The following is a 24525-nucleotide window of genomic DNA, read 5'->3' on the forward strand; positions in this document are numbered from 1 at the left end:
CGAATCGGGACATTTCACCAAACATCCTGCTGGCAGTCATTCCAACATATGACCATGTAACATTTATATCTGCTGTGCTTTTCCAGCACCACACTGTTCAACATTTATACGACCCTACCCATTCTCAGGGACACCCATAAACTACTGGTGCGTGTGTTTCACCCCTACCCGGCTCTGTCAGGGGAAGGGGTTTGAGAGCTCGCTGTAGTGCTGGCGTTGACTTGTGTTCTGAGATGTTGGCTGTGATATGGAAGGGAGGAGCGTTATGTCCATGTGGGGGAGGGCGGAACACACCCCTCCCAATCCCCTATAAGAAAAGACACCGTCTCCTTACTCGCGGTTGTGTTCATTTCACTCCCAGAAACTTCCAACATTGTCAGCTTTGCCCAGAATGAGCCCTCCTGGAGACCGCACCGTCCTTGTGCTGGGGGGAGCCGGAACGGTGGGCTCGGGAACTGTCAAGGTATTGCTGGAGAGAGGTAGGTGCCAAATGTCCGGGTGCTGAGGCATAGCAGCATTTTAACTTAGACACGTATCTCATCGGCCACCCATCTGCAGTCGGTTCGGCTTTCCATTCGCACACTATCGCTACCCTCTGTCAGAGCTGCTTATAGTGGCAGGATCAAGGTGACCTGCAGCTGACTTTTCCCGAGAGCAGTGCAACGTGAGAATGACACTCCCTCGCTTAACTGGGCAGCCGAGAAGGGAGCCACTCGGCCCATCGCGAAGTTGTCAGCTTTCTGAAAGAGCTGTCCAATGATTGTATTGCTGTTCGTGTTAAACCAGGGGGTGGTTTTAAGGAGCAAGAGAAGTTGTTGATATCCTGGCCCCTCAATCAGCATCACCAAAACAGGGCACCACATCACTGTAGGATCCTGCTGTATTCACATTGGTTTGCCCGACTCCGATATTGCAACAGTGACTAACAGTGACTAACTACAACAGTGACTAACATCAAGTCCTTGTTTGGCTGTATCTTTCCGTTTGCCAGGGAATGGTAGCGAAAGGTGACGAATGCAACTTTTTCTTCCTCCTGTGGGTTTCCAACTCACATCGGAAAGAGTCTGGCTCCACCAGCACTCTCAGAAAGTGTATTCAGATAACCTCCGTTTAAAACAAGGTTTATTTCAGTTCTGAAGTAAGGCCACTGGACTGGAAACGATATCTCTGTTTCTCTCTCCACAGACACTTCCAGACCTGCTCAGTCTCTCCAGCATTCTCTGTCCCTATGTCCTCAGGTTCTTTCTCCAATTACCTTACATCTGGGTCTCCCGGCCAATCCTCCTGTCAATGTCGATTGCTTTTTATCCCTATATTTAATCGATCCTTCATAATGTCAAACGCTTTATTATCAAACCTCTTAACCTTTCCTCTTCTAAGGGTACAAAGCCAGTGTGTTCGGTCCCTCCGCTCTTGGTATCAGGATTACATTTCTTCCACATGGTCTCTAAGGTCTTGATATCCCTCCGTTGTTGGAATATCACTTCAGATTGTTTCAGTGTTTTTATTGACCTCGAAGGCAATTTAAATTCAACACTGAAAGAGAGAGGCAGGATATTAGTTAGCACAGGGCCAACCTGTGCTCGAAGAGGACCAAAGAAAAGAGTAAACGCTGCCTGGTAACAGTGGTCTTTTTTTTCAAAAAGGGCAAATTCCCAACGCTTTTATTTTTGTTCTAAATGTGTAGCTGAATCCTGTTGTGATCCCGAATCACCGCACACAGCGCTCTGAGGCAATGGTTCCAGCACTTTGTTAACCTGAAGTTTCAGTTTGATGGGATGAGCAAATCAACTAAAAAGTCCACACATCTCATTGGAGGAATGTAAGAGTAATAACTTTACGTGGAAGAAAGTAACGGGGAAATCTAATTTATTTGGGCCATTCAAATATCTCTTACTATTACTTGACCAGCTCCGCTCCTTCGTTGTTTTGTGCAGCTTTTCGCGAACGATCGTTGTTTAATAGATGAAAGGTATTTTGCTATAGTCTTCAGTTCAGTTCCAGGCGTTACAAAGTCAAGTCTGCGGCACTTTGTGAAACCAGTTACTCAGGTGAAGGTGAATGCCCCTTAGATTCACCTTCTGCTCCTTCGTGAACGACCAATTCCTGTACTTTCCTGAAGAAGGGCTTTTGTCGAAACGTCGATTTTCCTGCTCCCCCGATGCTGTCTGACCTGCAGTGCTTTTCCAGCACCACTCTAATCCCAATTCCTGTACTGTCAGGCAATCCACAAAAAGGTCTTTCAATCTATAAACCAGAAACCGAAACGGAGATTCCGAAGAAGGATGATATTGGGGTCGAAACTTAACTGTTTCTATCCCCACAGATGCTGCCAGGTTTGCTGGGTTTATCCATGCTTTGGACTTTTCGCTCTTTATTGTTTATTACTTGTGAGTTGGTGTGAGGTGAGTGAGTTGGCTAGTTTGTGATTACAGAGCAGAACCAACAGCATAGGTTCAAATCCTGCACTAGCTGAGGAAGAACTCTTCTTCTCAACCTCTCTCCTGACTTCAGGTGTGATGGCCCTTAGGTTAAAGCACCACCATTTGTCCCTGAGAGAGCAGCCCTCAGGGACTATGGCAGCTTTACCTCTATATGTTGAATAAAATATTAGGGGCACCAAATTAAAGGAAATCAGTAACAGGTCACAGTCAATTAGATGTGTAAAACTTGATATCCATTACAGGTGGATTCCAAAAGGCAATGTATTTGAGAGGGATGAAGACATTAAGAGATTATAACTGTTCCTTTATTAAACTCCTGTGCATTATTTTTAAATACAGATTTATTTGTTTGGGCCTGTGCCACATTCTTTCATTGGTCCGTTAGTTACTCAAAGTAGTATGACAATTTAACCATTTGTTCCTTTACGAACCAATAGTAATCCAGACTGATGTAAAATCTAAAATACTGGAACTGAGGGGCATCACACTGGGAATGTGGTGAAGCCATTCATTGCAGGCAACTTTGAAACCCAGCCTGTAGTAAGGCCTGCAATACCTTCAGGCAGTGTGTCATTAATGCCAGCTGAAGTGTCTGATATAACATAAGAGATGAAAGAGAGGTTTACCTGACTAATCAGAAAATTGCATTCTATGAGATAGACCATGGAAACTACATTGGGAATCAGCCCACGGTAAGATGACTGATTGATTTCAATTCCCTACATTATGTTCAGATCAGAGTGGTGCTTGAAAAGCATAGCAGGTCAGGCAGCATCCGAGGAGCAGAAAAATCAATGTTTCGGGCAAAAGCCCTTCATCAGGATTTTGCCTGATGAAGGGCTTTTGCCCAAAACGTCGATTTTCCTGCTCCCTGGATGCTGCCTGACCTGCTATGCTTTTCCAGCACCATTCTGATCTAAACTCTGGTTTCCAGCATCTGCAGTCCTCACTTTTGCCCTAAATTGTGTGCCAAGTGCCTTTCCAATGCTTCCTCTTAATAAAAGGTTAAAAGTCAGTTTACAATAACATTTTCACGGTTATTCTTATATCAGCCATTTAATCTACATCAGTTGTTGATGAGATAGTTGTATGAACTGATTGGCAGTTCTTGAACCTGACAATATGGGGAGAGATTATAATAATTAACTTAGTTATTTTTAAAAAATCAGTTCTGCATGCAGTCACCTTTCACCCCTTCAAGATTATTTACATAACCAACTGGATTTCCTGGTGAGATCATTATACCAGCTTCATTTTGGGAATAGCAAAGTTAATGTCTGTACACACAACACTGAGTTCCTGCCACTGTCTTTACAACCACTGTTATCACACAGCTTTCATTCCTCACCCACTATCATTGACATCTGTTGCTGTATGAGCAATTTTGAGCTTGATGTCGAGTACTAACTGAGATTCAATTTCCTCCAGCATGATACCAGCAACACCGCAATCACACTGCACAGCCAGTGCTCATCCTCATTTACATGCTTATCAGCTTTTCTGGCTGCCCAATTGAACTCAATTCAGTGAGTTCAACCCTGAACTGGAATTTTTATCACAATCCATTCATTTCATCAATCAGACTTGCCACATCTACCAATGGAAAGTTGATTATCTGTCTTCACTCCTGCCAGATTGACAACGTTCCCCATCTTCTCACTCCATAAATTGATTTTTCACATATACATACTGATCTCATGATATCTCCTCCCTTATAATATTTAACTATTCTAGAAATCTGAAATCCAGTTCTGTCCTGCAAAAGGCCATAATTCCATCATCTCTAATTAATGGAATACTCCAATGTCTCACTGTTAAGATTGACAACATTCATTAAATGTATTCTTGGAGGGTCAATGACATGACGATCCAATTACTTGACACTTTCCCTCAGATTGCAAATGTTGCATTTCCTCTCTAACACTTGGGCCCTCAATTGTTCAGGGCTTTTGCTTGTGGTTTTGCACCAGAGGTCACGAGGTCAGGAGGTCTGAGAATTGAAGGTGAATGGGATGCAAAGAACGGAAATGTAGCTCCATCTTCCAGTTTGGATATTGCTGGACGATCCTATGCTCTGAATGTATTGAATTTATTTTGTAAATTTGTTCCTACTGTTGGATCTGTTAAGCATTGCTCCTTATTTTCACAAGTAAACTCAAACTTCAGAGAGGAAGCCAGTTTGTATTTTGCAAACTCCCTTGTGCACATTAGTTTTCAGCTCTGTTCACACGCAGACTAAATACTCATTTCATTTCAAATATCCCCCACTTTCAGCAGATTGTTAACATCCATAAAGAACTGTGTTTCTCAGATTTCTACATACCAGTAATAGGGCGGTAGCAGAAAATAAAAGGGGAAATGCAATGGGGATTTGTTAAAGGTCCCAAAGGCAAGCCTGAAAGTGGCAGTAGCTGTTGTAGAATGGACAATGTTTTGTCCAGCGGTTGTAGTGACAGAAAATCTGCTGTATCCCTGAGATCAAATGTTGCAGATGTGTTCAGAAATGGAGCAGGATCTGTGCTGCTATTGATGCTGGGAAAATAACTCCATTCCACAAAGGCCACTACTTTTACAAAGTTGCCATATACTGAAATAAAAGTGACTGCCTCAGTAGAAGTTGCGAACAGCAAGGCACCAGAGTAAATAAACTGTTGATGACCTAACCTGCGTAAGTTCTAAATGCAGCAGTGGTAATTGCCAGGTGAGTTCTCTTGACATTGCAAAGATGTGTCTCCCAAGTCACTTGCAGTAGCAACTGAGCTGTCAATCCCCATTTCTGGGAGACTTTCAGACAAGGCAGGAATTTGGAAACCCTGTGCTGCACAGACACAAAGCTGCATTTTGAGAATCTGTTTTAGGATGAGTTGGAAGGCATGGTAGATATTGACCATAGAATAACAGGATTTGGAGTGCCTGTCACTTTCTCATTATCATGTCATTTCACCAGCGGTGAAGCAGGTACAGAACAGCCTTGTCATCCAGAAGCTAATTAAGGGTCTCTTCACATCACTGCTGATTCTTTACCTGCAGTGGCAGGTTATTCTCTGCACATGAAGACTGACAGATTAGCCCTGGCAGTGGTGAAGTGGGTCTTCTATTAGGACAATTTTTTGGAACATGGAGGGCCAATCCAGCAGCAATGGCTCACCAAACTTCACCAGAGCCTGTCTCTCTGCCTCCAGCACTCCCAAAGCTTACTTACCTGTTTGCAAATGTGGCTTACTTCCATGGTGTGCTCTTGATTCTGGTGCAGTCCCAGCAGTGGCCATTCTTGGTGGCACTACTCAAAAACTGATGATTTTCTGAAATTTTATTGAAATTGCTGAGCAGCTGACTCTCCTGATTTCGGGCAGTTTCTTGTTGGGGGGTGGGGTTGGGGGCCGGTGTTATTACATGTTCTTTCAAAGAATATAAGTTTCTGCGTAAAACTGTAGGAGCCTTATAGGATATGTCTGGGCATCCTGCAAATGTCTGAGTTAGTGAATCCCCCAGCTTATGGGTCAATTGTTTGGGTTCCAGCAGCAATGAAAAGCTTGACTTAATTAGTATCTTAAAGGAAGAAAATAGAATTCCAAAACTTGGGGCCTAAGCAACTGAAAACAATGCCGCCAGTTGTAGAGAAATTATGACTGGGAATGCACAAAATGCCAAAATGAGAGAAGTGCAGATATCTTGGAAGGTTGTGGGTTTGGAGGTGACATAGAAACAGGGAGAGGTAAGGCCTCAAAGTGATTTGAAAATAAGGGTCCAAATTTTGAAATTGAGACGTCACTTGACCAAAAGTCAGTGAGCAGAGGGTGATCAGGAAATGGCATTTGATGTCAGTTAAGATACATACAGCAGTGGTTTGAATGATATCTGATTTATTGAAAGTAGAATTTGGGAGTATAGCCAGGACTGCATTGTTTCCCCAGGATTTTAGGTTTGGAAAGGCACAGATAAGGATTTCTGATGCAGAGACAGGGACAGGCTTGCAAAAGACAGGCTTAATGATAATGTGAACATGATGTTTGAAGATCATCTTGGGATCAAATATGATAACAAGGTGTCGGTTTCAGTTTCCAAAATTGTTAAACTTTGGACCTCTCTGATTTGAAATTTCTGAACTACTGACGTTTGTCAATTTGTGTCAGATTGAAATGATCCCAACTAGATAAACTAGAAGATAAACTAGTCTTTACATTGGCCTTACAGCTATACTGATAAATTGCTTTGTATCGAATTCTGTGGGGTCCACCCAATGTGAGTGATACTTTTTTAGTCTAAAGTTACAGATGGCTTTCGCACAGAACCTTAGGATTGTCTATTTTGAGTTCTGATCTCCTGTTTCAGAAATACATTACTTTTTGTCAAAAGAATTTCCCTCTGGGTTTACAACAATGCTAAACTTTGAAGGAGTGCTATGAAGCAGAAAATTTAGTAATATCAGAATTGTGAACATATCTTCATCACACAGACTTTAGTAGTTCTGAAAGAAGGACCTCCACCTTATTTTAAGGGGCAAAAAAGATTAGGCAATTAAGCCTAGTCTTATTAGTGACATGAATATCTTAGGAATGAATTAGACTAAAGCTGTATGTCTTGAGTTATCTAATCCAAGTGGTTACTGTTTCTTGTCAGAATATCTTAACACAATTCACCTACATAGACACTCTAGAGTTAGACAGTTACCTTTCTGTCACAAAAGAGGTAGATTAACTGTGGTCCATTTTGGAAAAATGAATGTTTACAATCCAAATAACATTCCCAGTCATCATCCGCTTTAAATAATTTAAAACAGTGATTAAGTGGTAATATCAACTGTGAGAAATAGCTGCCATGTTAGAAAAGAGAAACTTAGAAAATATCAGCAGTGGTTGTGTCAGGAAGTGACTCCTCTAACATTAATGTAGATTAAAATCCTTCTCAGTTAGAGAATGTGGTCTTAGAGCTATTGTCAATTCTGAAAGTTAATATAAACCAGAATTTTCTGCAATGTTGCCAACACATCCCAATCAGCTTCCAGGCCTAAGCAAAAAACTACCCTTTACAAAACCCCTGAGAACCACATCACTTACATTAGCCTTAGAGGCACTTTTTCAGATTGAGACACAATAGATAACTCCTTGTATGCTGTTGGCCAGAGGATTAAAGATACAATGTTTCTTGACTACACATTGAATCAAAGTCAATTTATTTAAATATTCTTTTCAGGGAATTAAATACTAAGTAAACTTAGTATAACCTTGCACTTCCTCAATCTAAATGCAGTTGCTAGGGGAACCTGTATTGGTTCCAGCTATCCCTGCCTTTGTGTGGCATACTTGGAATATTCTTTTTTCTAGACTTACCTGGGACCCCTCCAATACTACTTTTTCTAGAACAGTACAGATTATAGTGGTGACTAAACTGGAAAAGCCATCAACTTTTCTTCCAATTTTGCCATACTTTCATGTGGTCCATCTCTTACTCATCCCTTCCCTTCCTCAAAATTTTTATGTTGATTTCTGGAGATAGACTGTCGACCAATGTCTTTTATAAAGTCACTGAATTTCTCAGTTGTCATGACTACTCTTCCTTCCATCCTGTTTCCTGTAAGGATGTTATTTCAATCTCTCAGTTTCTCCATTTCCACCACAGTTTCTCCATCTCCTGACAATGCCTCCTTGTAGCATTCTGCAGTAGCTTCATTTTTCCTCATTTGAGGATTCCTTGTTATTATGGTTGACATTGTATTTGAACAGGTCTATCCAATTTTCCAGACTTCTGCTCTGACTTTTCCCTTCTTCCCAGAATCATACTTGGGTTTCTATAGATTTCAACTTCTACTCCACCATCTTTCACATCAATGGATTATTTTCTGACAAGTCCAGATTGATGCCACCACATGACATACTTTTCCAACCGCTTCCCACGTTCTGAAAAGACCATTTCCTATGAGAGACATGTCTGCTCATCAATCATCTCTTGAACACGGTCCTTTTACACATCTTTCCATGCACGTGCAAGAGATACAAATCCTGCCCTTTTACTGTTTCCTTCCAGGATGAAACAGTGACTTACAAGTAGTAGCAATGGATCTTCTACTTCCATCTGAGTAAATAAAGAGACTTGATCCAAAAGCCAGAATCTCCAACTGTGTAACATTCTCTTCTTATTAGTGTTATGTGTCTCAAGTGATAACTAACAGAAGTCTTGGGGTGGAGCTTAAAACACAAGTCTTCTGATTACAATGAAACAGACATTTTACTGAGACAAGCTGAAATATATCCAGATAAGATTTGCAGGTTAATTATCCATTTTAAACTAAAACTTGTGCCAGCTATATCAGAGGATACCAAATATCAATATTGTGCAAGTTTAACATAAAGGGAGTTCCCAATATTTCAGTGAGTAACTGATATAATTGGTGTTATACTGAGTCATTTTAATAGCAATATCTCTAGTCATTTCTCAAACCTGAGTTAATTGATTACAATTAGTCTGAGCATTTCTGGATGTGGGAAAGAATAAATTGGTTGGTGTTCTCATATATGACTGCAATTTATTTGCATCCTACATTTGCTACAAGTTCTTAGAAACTGCTGATGTATGGTTGCCATTTTATGGATAGAGTTGAAAAGTGTGGCGCTCGTAAAGCAGAGCAGGTCAGGCAGTATCTGAGGAGCAGGAGAGTTGACGTTTCAGGCATAAGCCCTTCATCAGGATTTTGGAGGGAGAAAGGGGCCGAGAGATAAACAGGTGGGTGTAGGTGGGGCTGAGTGGAAGGTAGCAGTGAAAGTGATAGGAAGATGGACAGGTCAAGAGGATGATGCCAAGTTGGAGGATTGGATTTGGGATGAGGTGTGGGGAGAGGAGATTTTAAAACTGGTAAAGTCAATGTTGATGCTGTGTGGTTGAAGGATCCCAGTAGTTGGGTGGCTTGGTGGTGGAGGAGGCCCAGGATTTGAATGTCCTTGGGGGAGTGAGAGGGAGAGTTGAATGGTCGGCCACAGGGTGGTGGGGATTTTGGGTAAATGTGTCCCAGAGATGTTCCTTGAAACCCTCCCAATGCAGAGGAGATCACATCGCGAACAACAGACACATTGGATGAGGTGGGTGGATGTGTGAGCAAATCTCTGCCAGATGTGAAAAGATCCTTTGGGGCCTTAGATGGAGGTGAGAGGGAAGGTGTGGGCACAGGTTTTACACCTTCTGCGGTATCAAAGGAAGGTACTGGCAGTGGAAGGTGGGTTGGTGATGGGTGGGGACCGATCATGGAGGGAATGGTCTCTGTGGAATGCAGATAGGGGTGGGGAGGGAAATATATTCGTGGTGGTCAGGTCTGACTCTAGGTGGCAGAAATGGCGGAGGATAATGCACTGTATCTGGAGATCAATGAGGTAGAAGATGAGGACCGGGGTGGGGGTTCTATCCCTGTTGCGGTTAGTGGGGTGGGGTTCAAGGGCGGATGTGCAGGAAGTGGAGGAGATGCACTGGAGAGCATTGTTGATCACGTGGGAGGGGAAATTTCAGCCCTTGAAATAGGAGGTGATCTAGGATGTTTAGGAGTGGAATTATTCCTCCTGGGAGCAGATACGGCAGAGATGGAGGAATTGGGAGTAAGTGATTGCATTTTTACATGAGGATGTGGGAGGAGGTGTAGTCCTGGTAGTTGTGGGAGTGGATGGTTTTGAAATCGATATCTGTGTTGAGTCAGTCGCTGGAGAGGTCCAGGAAGGGGATGAAGGTGTCAGAGGTAGTCCATGTGAACTTAAGGTCAGGTTGGAAGGTGCTTGTGAAGTTGATGAACTGTTCAACCTCTTCGTGGGTGCACGTGATGGTGCCGATACAGTCCTAGTTCTACTGGATCCCTGCCTTTTTTTTTGGCAGCTACAGTTCTGGAACAGCACATGAAAACAGATCAACTTATTGTACAGGGAAGTGGCAAATACCAAATTTCTCACAGTTTGAATGAAATCAGGATCTTCACCTGCAACTGTTAGTGGCAGGGAGCTGTTCTGAAATTCCTTGTCTTCAGTGAGGTCAGCATCCAGGAAGTGTTGTAAGCGATGTGGAACCGGCATCTTTGTAGTATTTGGGACAGGGCCTCTGCCAGGTCAGCCTGGTGGTTATAAGACCTCTCTAATTACACATCTACCTCTGCAGCAACATACCATGAATTTTAAGGTTATGGAATCAGGAAAGGGTGCCGCCTTCCTCCAATGGTTCAATACCTTATGATGATTTTATTTTCTGAACATAACTATTTGTGTAATGTACTCTGTTCATGAAAGGCAGTTCATGAATAGAGAGGAAAAATAACTTCACTGAACTTGCCAAATTTCAATCATTTCACTGCTGTATTAGAAAAAGTCAAAAATCAAACCACAGAAGGTAATAGTCCAACAGGTTTATTTGAAACTGCAAAAATTCGGAGTGGCGCTATGGCCCAGTGTTGTGTGATTGTTGACTTTGTCCATCTCACTCCAACACCGGCATCTTCACATCAAGTGTATTAGAAAGGGTCTGGGTGGGTTAATGAATCATCCAATCCTGGATTCTAAGTTTTTAAATACAAAAATACAAAAACATTGTTCACAGACACTTCAAGACTCATTAGTAATTAATGGTACATTGTCAAATGTCTGGTGAACCCAAAAGGATTCTGTGGTTATAAATTAGTTGTTAATTTAAAAATAATGAAAATTGAAATGAAAATCCATTGTTTATTCTGATGCAAGAAACTTCAATCTTTTCAATATCTAAATATAGTTCTCCTTAAACTCTGAAGAGTTGTTTGTCATTTTAATGAGATGGGAAATTGGGCGATGTGAGCACTCTAAATATCACTTGCTATATAATTAATAATGGGCCGATGAACAGAACTCAATCTGGTTTGCATCCCCCTTGGGTCCATAGTGACAGACAATCCATGCCCTAATGCAGAACTTGGCATGTACATGAAGAAAGCTGATCAACTCAGGATTTGCACATGGGATAACATCAAGCTGATCAAACTGATGATATCTAAGGTCTGTGTTCTCAGCATATTGCTGTACAGCTGTAAAACAGGGATGACTTAACAGCTTTCAAGAAAAGAGACTCAACAAATTTTGATCTTTGCTATTCAAAGTGCTTTGTGGATATATATTCCAGCATGGCAAAATCACAAATATGGCAGCCAAGTTCATTAGCAGAACTATTGATATTGTTGGCACATTTCAATGGCTTGGACACTCTCCTGTTTGGTTTCATATCCAAGGAGTTTTTCAATGGTGAGGTATCTGGAATCAGATGGCTATTTAGATGCTGAAAGCTCCACTTCATAGAGTCTTATAACTGTGAGAAGTAGGCCCAAAACATCAAATATTGCATCTGAGAGTCACTAACTGACTTCTGTTGTCTGCACTGCATCACCATCGTCACCAGTGGCTTGGCATTAGAAATAAAGATGACAACCCACAACAAGACTTGGTAGCTTCATGTGTGGCACACAAGCATTAGTGTCTTCAGGCATCAGTAAAGTTATTTCATATGAAGACACTCCACATCTGAAATGGATTTCTTTGCTCTGTGTTCATCATCCTTCAAAGTTGGAAGGGTGACGAAAGTCATTCCCGTCAATACCTTGAGATTTGGAGATGCCGGTGTTGGAGTGGGGTGTACAAAGTTAAAAATCACACAACACCAGGTTATAGTCCAACAGGTTTAATTGGAAGCACTAGCTTTCAGATCGCTGCTCCAACCACCTGATGAAGGAGAGGCGCTCCGAAAGCTAGTGTGCTTCCAAATAAATCTGTTGGACTATAACCTGGTGTTGTAAGACCTTGAGAACACTCTTTAATTAATAAGATTACATTTCACTTAAATCGATTACCATTGCACAAGAATAATTAGAATAATGTTACAATATTTGAGCTGTTACTTTGATTGGACCCTGTGCCATAAATACGTAATGCAGAATTTTCATGTCTCTATTTGAAAAGTGCTTGTCAGTTTGGAATTTTTTTTTATAATGCACAGAAGTGTTTGCAGCTGCATTCTGTTTACAAAGTGTTTCACTGACTTAAAGACAAGGTATTTGTACTTTTCAGTGGCTTCCCTTCCCAAGAGTATCATGTAAAATTATTTCACATTGAGACAAAGGTTGCATAATTATCAGTCACATCGGTAAAGTTGTTTAAACTCTGGCTTTCAAGGTGCCTTTCTGTTTGAGGTTGAGCCGAAGACTGCCAGGCCAGGTGTTGATTAATGTTTGGTTGTAATTATCAACCGTTTCACTGAAAACATCCAGTCAGTCTAAATCTATTATCAACAGGATCAATCAAGGAATGCAATGTTTTTCAAGAGACTTTGATTACAGGTCATTGTGTGAAGTTTTGAACTTCCATTCTTCCAAACACATTGATTTATTAGAGGCTTCAAAAAAGAATGGCAAAGTTGATTTCATGCCATAAATTCTGAGATTATGACATAATAGATATGAGCACTCATTTTGTGTGTCTGAAATTCTCTCCATTATTTAGCAGAGGCTTTGATGTATTGAAAATTGCTGGATCACACCTTTGTTAAATAAGTAAATAGAAGAATTAAGGTAGACATATTCATCATTCATGTTTATGTCAGTGTCAGTGTCAGTGTACCAGACTCATGTGATTATTTATGTCCAAACACTATCAAAGGAAAGTCTTTTGTCACGAATGCTCAACTAAGACCTTTTCTGATCTTTCAGGCAGATAGAAGAGTTCCTAAGGCAGTATTTGAAGAAAGTCAATGAGTTCCCCAAGCCAAAATCCCTTCCTCAGCCAAGACCATAAAAGGGCAATCAACATGTCATTGATCTTATTCATGTGCACAGGGCACTGAAACAAGCCTTTTGGCTGATTTTTGTGCTATATTCGAGTCTCTTCTCATCTATCTTCATCTATATCCATCTTCATAAACCTCTACTCCCTTCTCTTTCTTTTACTTTTCTGGCTCCCTAAATGCATATATAATATTCACTTCAACCAGTTCCTGTGGTACTGTCTGTGAAGAAAGGTTTCCTAAAGAATCTAACAGGGAATTCAAATGATAGCCTCTATGTTCTTCTCCACAAGAAGAAACATCCTTTCTGTCTTCACTCTATCAAAACATTTCAGAGGGTGGTGCATGTATGGAATGAGCTGCCAGAGGAAGTGGTGGAGACTGGTACAATTACAACAGTTGAAAGACATTTAGACTGGTGCATGAATAGGAAAGGTTTAGAGGGATATCAGCCAAACACAGGCAAATAGGACTAGTTCAGTTTAGGATAACTGGATGGTAAGGATGAGTTGGACTGAAGGTCTGTTTCTATGCCGCATGACGCTAACTGAACGAGTCAAATTCCTTAGGTTAACTAGTAAAGAATTAGGTTTTATTTCCAAAACTAATTCAAGATGTAAAAAATATTAACACAATGTTTAAAATGTATAATTATACCAAACTACCCATTATTGCAAAAACAAAACACATAATGACCCCAAGCAAATAAAAACAAAATTCTGCAGCGTGTTAGATCTTAAAACTTTGTCAAGTACCGAGAAAAGTCAAGAAAGTGAATTATTCATGGTTTGTATAAAGATTTGTTTTTGGCTGAAGAGATGTTTTCCATATAGTAGCTGATGGTACCGGAGTTTGTTACTGGAGTAGTAATTCTGCAATTGTCGTTGTGGTAATTCTCTCATTCTCTTGGTGAAAGTAGATTTGATTCAGAATTGTCCCTTAAGAAGTCTCAGGTTACAACAATGGAGATTGTGAGTGCCTTCAAATCAAAAGCTCATCTTTGGGAGAAGTTTAAAAAAAAGAGGAAAATAAAGCTGACTTCCTTTTGTCCTGTGCTAGTCCTTCTCTTCAACAGTTAATGAAAAATCTAGTACCCTCCTGAGAAGTGGGTCACATGACAACTCTTGAAGCTTTGCGGACTCTGCATTTTCTGAAAAGCAATTTGTATTCTTCACAAATGCAATATTTTAATGTATCTTGTTTTAATTTTTTTTTTAAAATTCCATGATCTATCCAGTACAAATAATAAATTATAAATATTTTAGCCAACATATCTTCATAACAGTTGACTACATATTCTCTAATCCGATTCAATAGACCATTATGGGGCACCTTACCAAAGGCCTTTTGCAAATCCAGGTAAACCACATTTATGGCATAACCATCAGGTAATCTAGCTGTTAGCTCTTTGAGAAAATTAAATAAATTTGGTTGACAAGATTTTCCCTTTTGAAATCCATGCTAATTATTCATCATTATTATATTTTCTTGCCACATCATCTATTCTGTCCTTTGCATGGTTCTGTTATTTGTCTGCTATTGATATTAAGTTGATGGCCTATAATTCCTTGGACATGTTCTGTTGTCTTAAAGATCGAAATTTTGTTAACTATCGACAAATCTACTAACACTACAACTATTAAAGTTATTAAATACGTGTAGCAATGTCTTTGTTACTCTGTCCCAAGATTCTTTTGAAATTTATCTGTGCTATCCATCTAGATCAGAGGCTTTATATTCCTTGAGTATGTTTATTCAATGTATCCATTTTAAAATAAAAATAACCATGCTTGTTTTATACACATCTCATCATTTGGTGTCATTCTATTTACCGTACCTCCATACTGACCACTGAATGAAATGATGATTTAACATTTCTGTCATCTCTCTATATTTACCTCTGGCATTATCTTGTCTTTCCTATTCCTCAGTCGTGATAAGACAGTGGTGTGATCATAATGTCGATAAACTAGTAAAGCAAAGGGCCAGATTTAATGCTGTGGTCACATGTTCAAATCTCTTAATCACAGTTTGTGGAATTTAAATAATAACCAAAACAACTGTGCATGCTGTAAATCAGAAACAAAAACAAAAGTTGCTGGGAAAGCTGAGCAGGTCTGGCAGCATCTGTGAAGAGGAATCAAAGTTAACATTTTGGGTCCCGGCCCGGATTCTGAGGAAGGGTCACCGGATCCAAAACTCCTGATTTCTCTTCACTGGTGCTGCCAGACTTGCTGAGGTTTTCCAACAACTTCTGTTTTTGTTGTGGAATTTAAATGCCATTAGTAAATCTAGGATTTAAGAAAATCTAATATCAGTAATGGTGGCCACGAAACTATCACAAATGTTTGCTAAAAATAAATTGGTTTATTAATGCCCTTTTGAGGGAAGGAAATCTGCCATTCATCCCTAGTCTGCCTTACAAGTGACTCCAAATCCATCACAATGTGGTTAACACCATAACACCACAAGACTCTTAACTGTCCTCTGAAATGACCTGGCAAGCTACTCAGTTCAAGGACTGTCAGGGATGAACAATAAATTCTGGCATTGCCAAGGGCACCCACATTCCACAAAAGTAATTTTACAAAGCCCCTAATTTTCCTTTTCTCATCCTTGCCTTCCTAATTATTCTTTTGCCTTTAGGAAAAATAAATACCAAGCGATATTCTTTCTCTTCACACTCTTCTCTGTCTGTGTACTGAATGTACATTTAATTAATTTATATTTGTATTAATTTATTTTTCTTGGAGGCTCACCAGTATTTAATTTATTCTTTCACTTAGCTAAATATATTTTTCCTAAAATCTGAACGTGATCTTCAGTGTTTCCCAGTGACGGTCTACTTATTGTTTGTCAGGATTGGCACCCATTCTATTTTGGAGTAGAGTGGCGCTGGAAAAGCAAAGCAGTTTTCAGGCAGCATCCGAGGAGCAGGACAATCCGACGTTTTGGGCAAAAGCCCTTCATCAGGAAGGGATTTTGCCTGAAACATCGGATTTCCTGCTCCTCGGACGCTGCCTGAACTGCTGTGCTTTTCCAGCACCACTCTACTCCAGAATCTGGTTTCCAGCATCTGCAGTCATTGTTTTTACCCATTCTACTTTATCAGTTTCTATTCTCATTTGCTATTTCAGAGATCTTCTGGTTTTTTGATTTCACAATAACAATGTGGACATTGTGTTGTGAAGCTCTTTGAACACCTTGAAGATGTAATAAGGTTCTGTATGAAAGCATGTTCATGTCTCCTGAAAATGGATTTTTTTTAATATGTTGTGCCTAAATGCATGACGTAATAAAGTCTTTTGCCTGTGAGGCTTAGAAAAACTTACTCTTGGGATAAAATCATGACTAAGTATTCAGACTCACTTTATGGGCTTTAATCTTGTATAGCAGATCACTGATTCCTTGTGGAATCCATATAATCAGTGGAAAGGCTTTGTAACAGGACCGCCCAGCTGATCACACTTTGTCCAATCAGATTCAGATATAGGTTTTCAGCAGTAGTTTTGTTGTATATAGGAGTCAAACCATATTCTATGACAATAATAAGCAGTTATGTATGTTCATATATAATTTGTTTATCTGCTAAAAAAGGCTGAAACACAATTATTAAAACAGTAATTCATACAAATACATTAATTTGACACAGATAAACTTGCTTGCTCATGTGCAGTGCTCACATATTTGTTTATAATCATACTACAATACAAGAGTATTTTCCTAATTAGTTTAACATGTTTACTAGCAATGTGTATTTAGTGCCTCTTGGTGCCAAAAAAAAAGATACTTACACAACATCTTTCACCATTCTCAACATATCCCAAAATGCTTCGTACAAAATATTTTCAAAATACGGTTACATTTGATGAAGTAGGTAATGCAGCAACCAACTTATACATGACCAGCACAAAATACCAAAAACATGCAAATGATCTTTTGGAATACATATTGTCCAAGAACCATCAGACTTCTATGGTTCATAAAACTTAATTACATGAATTCATCACATTTTACCTTTTTAATTTCTTTCATGTGAGCTTCAATCCTTCTGAATGTAAAACAGTCGCAAACAAGGAGAAAAGGATATTTTGCATGAGTAAACATCCTAAGACCAGATATGCTGTTTCTAAAAGGCTGAAAAGCAAAACACCATTTACCCTGACTCAACAATTTCTAGCTGAAATTTCCAGTTAACTGCTGAAATTTCTCAGTTACATTTTTCAAATGAGTCCTCCTTGTGCTCTATTTCAATAAGATTGCCATTGTAGTGTCAGATACCCAAATAGCATCTGTTAGGAATTTATTTTGAGACAGAACCAAACTCTTCCATATTTTACAACATTTTCCAGTTATACAGCTTGAGCAAGATTCTTTCCTGGTGTCAGTAGGACTGCTGAGCACGAAGCTCATTTGCTCTATCCACTGTTCTTTTCATTTGTTTTCTTTTTGTTCTTTTGCTTACTACTTGTTGAGGAGCTTGGTTGTGGAAATGGCTTTGGGGTGGTGAGGGAGCTCAACACTTCTACATCGACAATGTGGTCCTAGCCTTGCTGTGGCGGAGGTGAGTTTAGGTTGCCAGCAGCATTTCTGTCCAGTGCAGAGTCATGGAAGCAGCGATGGAGGCAAGTTTGAGTCCATTGCCAGACCCGGCAGCATTAGTAGTGACTGCATCGGTGAGGTGGGCCTGAAGCATTAGCAAGATCCAACGATTACTTCTCGTGGCGGGGTGCTGGTGGAGAGGAGATAGCACCAAGTAGTGGCAACACTTTTCCAGCAGCACCAATGCAGCGAAGGGGACTTGTGGCTGGAGACCTAGCCCCTGGCCCATGACGAAGCACTTAACAAGAAGGACTGTAATATTGAACACAATTTATTTATTCTGTCTTTTGTGTTCTGTGTTTTGGTTTATATTTGCATTTTAAGATGGTGTTAGAGTGGTGACTTTTCTCTGTATGTTGTAACAAAATACACACGTAAATAAATAAATAACTAAACTGTCTGTTGATTTGAGGATGATGTTTAGCCAGGGTCATTAGTTTCTGCTGTGGGTCTTAATGTGACTGAACAGGCTGATTCTCAACCTGCCAACCTTTGGACATATAGCAGGGGGGGCAGGACTTTCCATGATGCCAAGGGATCCAGATTGCAAGCTTAGCTTCCTTTTCTGCCCTTCTCTGCCCCTGCTCCAAATCATCATTAAATCATTAGGACTTCAAGTACAATGTATTTTGTTGGGTTAGTTGTTATCTGTTTCCTTAACTCTCAAAGAGCCACCTTCCTGGGGAGGATAAAAAGATTCTGTGAAGACATTTTGAAGCTCTCCATGAAGTATGGCAGAATTGACAGTAATGACTGGAAAAAACTTGCTATCACTCATCCAAAATTCCTTCTCCATTCAAGTTGGTGGAAGAATGTTTATTTGCCTACCCCCATCTGAAAGAGAAGTTTTTGTGTTGGTGTCTAGGGGATATTTTTGTGTTGCTATTGTTAAATTTCCTTTTCTTTTTGGATTTCCTAGGCTTCCGTGTGGTAGTCATATCCAGAGATGCAGCCCGGTTGGAAAAACTGAAACACTTTGTCCCAGCTGCTACTCGATCTAGGCTTTTTACGTTGATTGGAGATGTTGGTATGGTATCATTTTTGAACAGTAACTAAAAAAGAACATAAAATATACTCTTACTCTACTTTTAATGAGGAAAGAATAAAAGAGAAATTAGAGGTCAAATAATTCAATACAGTCTGAATAAAAAATTTGGTGCAGTTGAATCTCATTTGATGCGATGGTGGAGTTAGATAAATACAAGCAGAAAGAGGCTCATGTGGAGCATAAACACTGGCATCTGGGTCAAGTGGCCTTTTGTTTTGCTGTAAATTCTACACAATGTTATTTAATTTCAATTGCCACCCCATTATTTTTACATAGTATTGCCATTAATATAAATTGGCACATACTGTCCTTTCATCAATTTGAATTTTTAGTATTAATAAATAAAAATGTCTGGTTTCAATTGAAGCATGAGTAAAGAGACTATAGGCATTATATCCTCGTTATATATTTCAGTAAAGATTGAAAGTTGAGGAATTTTGTGCATGCTTCCCTGAGTATTTGTAACACTTGTTGCACTGCCTCAACTTCAGGTTCCGAAGAGGGTGCAGAAGCAGCTAAAACCGCAGTACTGCAGGCTGTTGGGAAAGTGACAGATATAGTGTCATCTCTGGGGTTCAGTTGGTGGCAGGGTGGTCCTCCACACACTCAAACAGTCGAGGAACTGAATAGGGTAAGTGTCAGAATTATAACTCAAACCCAAGGCTTTTGAAGTGCATTGCAACTGGCAATTATGAACTCTTTTTTTATTGTGTCTATGATTTACTAACTTTGAAAACCTGTCCTGTAACAGGTCCAAGCAGCATCATGATAAGGCTGGAGAGAAAGATATTACAGTATTGTGTACACCAATTAAAATATATTCCCTTTCACCTTTAAGAATCTTAGAATTTTGCAGCCAGCAGCTAATAAGACTTTTGATATCATGTGGTGAAATGAAGCCAGTTACAAAATATGCATTCTTCTGACATGTAAGACAGCAGTGCTGCTTCACTGCACATGGTTTTGTTGTTAAGCCAGACCTCCGGTTACTAGAATATTAATTATTCTGAGCATTAGGTACAAATTGAATTTGGACTCTTGAAAGGTGTAACTGTAATATGCCACATATTCTATTTTCCTTTTCTCTATTGAACTTCGTATGATAGTAAAACTGTTTATTTTAGATTGCTTACAGTGTGGAAACAGGCCCTTCAGCCCAACAAGTCCACACCAACCCTCTGAAGAGCAACCCACCCAGACTCATTCCCCTACATTTACCCCTTCACCTAACACTACAGACAATTTAGCATAGCCAATTCACCTAACCTGCACATTTTTGGACTGTGGGAGGAAACCAGAGCAAACAAGGGGAGAACGTGTAACTCCACACAGACAGTTGCCTGAGGTGGGAATTGAACCCGGGTCTCTGGTGCTGTGAGGCAGCAGTGCTGACCACTGTGCCATCATGTTGTTAGCGTGGAATTAAATTGAGAACCACATATAGCTACACAAGTTCAGTAATAGTTGAAAATTGAGAAGTTGCTCTCAGTGATTTTCTGCTTCTCCATCGTGTACAATCTTCACATATATAAACCACATCAATGCACTGGATCTGTGTTAACGTCAACACTTTACGCACTCTCTTTCACTGTAAAAAACCACCAAAAATGTTAAACCTTGTTGAATGAGATTTACTGAATGTTTAACAGCATAGTAAACATTATTCCTTGTGAACAGTCTCTCCAGTGCTGAAAAACGTTTGTCAGAGTGGAGTCTCATTTCCTTAGAAGAAAACTTGACAATTGCTACACTTTTTAAAGCAATAATCTGGCCCAATCTTTACTTTTGTTTCCTGTAAGATAATTGAAACGTGTAGAAAAATCTATGCCTTTCATTTCTGAGTGATGTTTGAAAAGTTTTGTAGCTCAGTTTGAGGTACTAGATGTGAGTTTGCTTGATGAGCTGGAAGGTTCAATTTCAGACGTTTCGTTACCTTTCTGGGTAACATCATCAGTGAGCCTCTGGTGAAGCGCTGGTGTTATGTCCTGCTTTCTATTGATGTGTTTAGGTTTCTTTGGGTGTTTGATGATGTCATTTTCAGTTCTTTTTCTCAAAGGGTGGTAGACGGGGTCCAAACCAATGTGTTTGTTGATAGAGTTCCGATTGGAATGCCATGCTTCTAGGAATTCTCGTGCATGCCTCTCTTTGGCTTGTCCTAGGATGGATGTGTTTTCCCAGTCAAAGTGGTGTCCTTCCTCGTCTGTATGCAAGAATAGTAGTGATAGTGGGTTATGTCTTTTTGTGGCTAGTTGATGTTCACTTATCCTGGTGGCTAGTTTTCTGCCTGATTGTCCAATATAGTGTGTGATACTGTACTTGAAAGGTATTTTGTAAATGACGTTTGTTTTGCTTGTTGTCTGTATAGGGTCTTTTAAGTTCATTAGCTGCTGTTTAAGTGTGTTCGTGGGTTTGTGGGCTACCATGATGCCAAATGGCAGTCATTTCTGATATGTCTTTGATGTAGGAAGAGATTGGTGAGGGATTCTGGATGCATTTTGGTCTGCTTGTTTAGGTTTGTTGCTGAGAAATCGGTGCACTGTGTTTATCGGGTACCTGTTCTTCTTAAATGCTGTATAGGTGATTTTCCTCTGCTCTGCGTAGTTCCTCGGTCCTGCTGTGTGTGATGGATCATTGAACCAATGTCCTAATCAGCTTGATTTGTGGGTGTTGGAATGATTACTTCTGTAGTTCAGTATTTGTTCCATGTGTTGTTTTCCTGTAAATGCTGGTTTGAAGATCCCCACAGACTGTTCGCTTTACTGTGACACCGAAGAATGGTAGTTTGTTGTTGTTTTCTTTCTCTTTTGTGAATTTTATGCCAGTAAGGAGATTATTGATTACCTACTTTAATATCTGTGAGAATTCTTCAAACTGACTGGCTGATTACCCTGCCTGCAATTTGCCACAGATTGTGGCAAACTTAAGGTTATATCAGAATAAAGAAAATCAATGTGCTGAGCCCACAAGATATTTGGTAGCTTTTCACTGAGGTCACTGATAAGTGAATTCACCATCCACCTTCACCAATGACTACAGCAAATGGTTTATGTGGCTGTTCCTGAAACATGTGAATCAGCCAAGGGCTGCATTTAAAAATCTAACTTTGGTCAGAATGTTTACATGAAACCTTGTTTCTCATTAACTTTTTATCACCCACAAAGCATTTTTCATTTTGTAACTAAATACCAATGAAAATTTAAGGAACATGAAATACTGAGAGTAAGTATACGATCAGATGGCTGCCAATACACTGGTGAGGAGGTGATGGCTTAGTAGCGTTATCACTGGACTATTAATCCAGGCATCCAGGTAACACCCTGGGGACCTGGGTTCAAATTCAACAAAAGACTGGAATTCGATTGTCAGATGATGATAATGAAATCATTGTTGATTGTCATAAAAATCCATCTGGTTCACGAATGTCCTTTAGTGAAGGAAACTGGTGTCATCACCTGGTCTGGCCTATATGTAAATCAAGACGCATAGCAATGTAGTTGACTCTTAGCTATTAGGGATGGGCAATAAATGGTGGCTGACCTAGCCAGCAACACAATCATCCCATGTTCCAAAAAAACAGCAGCGTCAAAGCTGAAGTTTGACAATTCTGAACAGTTATGGTTTCAAACTGATTTTTTAGTTGAGCTAGATGTTATATTATTGACAAAAAATATTTGGGACGTGCTATTTTTAAATGTTGAACAATTTATTCCTTCACTCATAAACCTTTCACACTTAAAAGTTGTATATCCTTGTTACTGCCTAACAACTGCAAGAAAGAATTCTGATCAAACTTATTGGTGGAAAGCACTGTACAGCTTTTAAAACCAAGTGTCAAACCACAACAACTAGGAGTACAGGCTCACAGTGTCTAGTGCAAGCTAAGTGCTTTGTGAATAGAATCCTGATGGAGGGAGAAAACCTGGTGCAACTGAGAGCCATGGTATTGTCATGTAGAAAAATGCAGCAGTCCCACACCTTTTGGTCCATGAGAAGATTTTAAAAGATGAAAACACTCACCTTGCAGTGTTTCCTCCACCTTTGTCTCCTGTTCCCTGCACGCTTGGTCTAGAGAGAATTCCACCATTGCATCTCCACTCAGAGGTTGTGTTAAATTAGGAGATTACATTTTATTGGTTCAATTTTGGGCGAATAAAGCAAGTTAGCTGACATTATTAGAGTATGATTTGTATATTTGCAGGTTCTCATGATTTAGAAGAGGTGTTCATTTGCCACTTGTGATTTAAAATTGCACCCCCGAAGCCATTTTCACTCCTCTTGTTCAGTTTGCACATGGCATGAAAGTTAAATTCCTTTGATTCATTTTAATAATTTGCAATCATAATGGATTTTTTTAATCATGAATAATTTCTACACAGTCAAAGCAGCTTCTTTTCCTTTAGAACTTGTGTAAGAGCAAAAGGTTCCCAAAGGCTGTGCCCGGCACGGTGGCACAGTGTCTCCACAGCATCAGAGACCCGGGTTCAATTCCCGCCTCAGGCAACTGTCTGTGTGGAGTTTACACATTCTCCCTGTGTCTGCGTGGGTTTCCTCTGGGTGTTCTCCCTGGGTGTCCTCCCACAGTTAGGTGAATTAGCCATGCTAAATTGCCCATCGTGTTAGGTGAAGGGATAAATGTAGGGGAATGGATCTGGGTAGGTTGCTCTTCGGAGGGTCGGTGTGGATTTGTTGGGCCGAAGGGCCTTTTTCCACACTGTAAGTAATCTAATCACTTAGGATGAGAAAGCTAGAGGATCAGTCATTGCTTCGTAGATTTTCGTTTGAGTGCCTTACCTTGTGCATATTTTGCATGAGGGAATCAAATATTGGAATGTCCACTTGCCTCCAATGTAAATTTCATGACAGTCTCCATCGGAAGGAATGGATGTTGTGAATAATAATGGAAAATGATTGGAAAATTGCACTGTGCAATAAACTCAGGCTTAAATTTGCACATATTTTATACTTCAGGTTCTGAACACACTGCTGATAAGTACTTTCACATCTTGGAAGGCATTCTTTCCTTTGGTTAAAGATGACCACAATGGATCATACACATTTATAACTGGTGAGTACATTTACTCCTATCTCCAGGAACTGGCAACATTTAAAGGCATCATTTTTTTTTTAATTTTTGGAATTCCCACTTTGTCATCTTATGAATTCACCTCATGCTGAAATTCCAAGTTTATATCCCAGTTACAAAATAAAATGTTTTTTTAATGGTAGAACCATTGAGTCTGCTATAGTTTCCTCATGATTGCAGTTCCACTGTTCCAAAGAACTTTAGGGTGTGTTTGCATGAATAGTTTTTTTTAAAGAAATCCAGCAAACGTGCTCATCAAGGTGAAAGGGAGATGAACTATAGAAGGGACACTCCACAATTTAGACACCTAACATTAATATTGAACACCACAATATGATAATGCAGTGGATTGAGGAAAGATGTGGTATGATGATTATACCATTGGATCTATAAACAAGAAGCCTACATAGCAGGGAAATAGGCTCAAATATCACAGCAGCCGGTGGCACTTAAATTCAGTGAATAAATGCTGGAATTGAAAGCTAATCTCAGAAATAGTGACCATGATAATTATTAGTGATTGTGATAAAAGCCGATCTGGTTCAATAATGTCCATTGAGGAAGTATATCAACCAGTCTGG

At 39.8% G+C, this 24525-nt stretch overlaps 1 protein-coding gene across 1 annotated transcript in view; it reads left to right on the forward strand.

The window, feature by feature from the left end:
- The first annotated feature begins 289 nt into the window (after positions 1–289).
- LOC122558281 (peroxisomal trans-2-enoyl-CoA reductase) overlaps positions 290–24525 on the forward strand; it is a 34613-nt gene continuing 10377 nt past the window's right edge. The window contains exons 1-4 of the mRNA XM_043706680.2: positions 290–479; positions 18733–18840; positions 19353–19492; positions 23830–23926. Of these exons, the coding sequence (XP_043562615.1) occupies positions 392–479; positions 18733–18840; positions 19353–19492; positions 23830–23926 (433 nt within the window). The 5' untranslated portion in view covers positions 290–391. The remainder of the gene's footprint in view (positions 480–18732; positions 18841–19352; positions 19493–23829; positions 23927–24525) is intronic.

This window comes from Chiloscyllium plagiosum, unplaced genomic scaffold (assembly GCF_037043375.1).
Source record: "Chiloscyllium plagiosum isolate Xiang-an unplaced genomic scaffold, Cpla_swu_hap1 HiC_scaffold_17, whole genome shotgun sequence".
Classification (NCBI taxonomy): Eukaryota; Metazoa; Chordata; class Chondrichthyes; order Orectolobiformes; family Hemiscylliidae; genus Chiloscyllium; species Chiloscyllium plagiosum.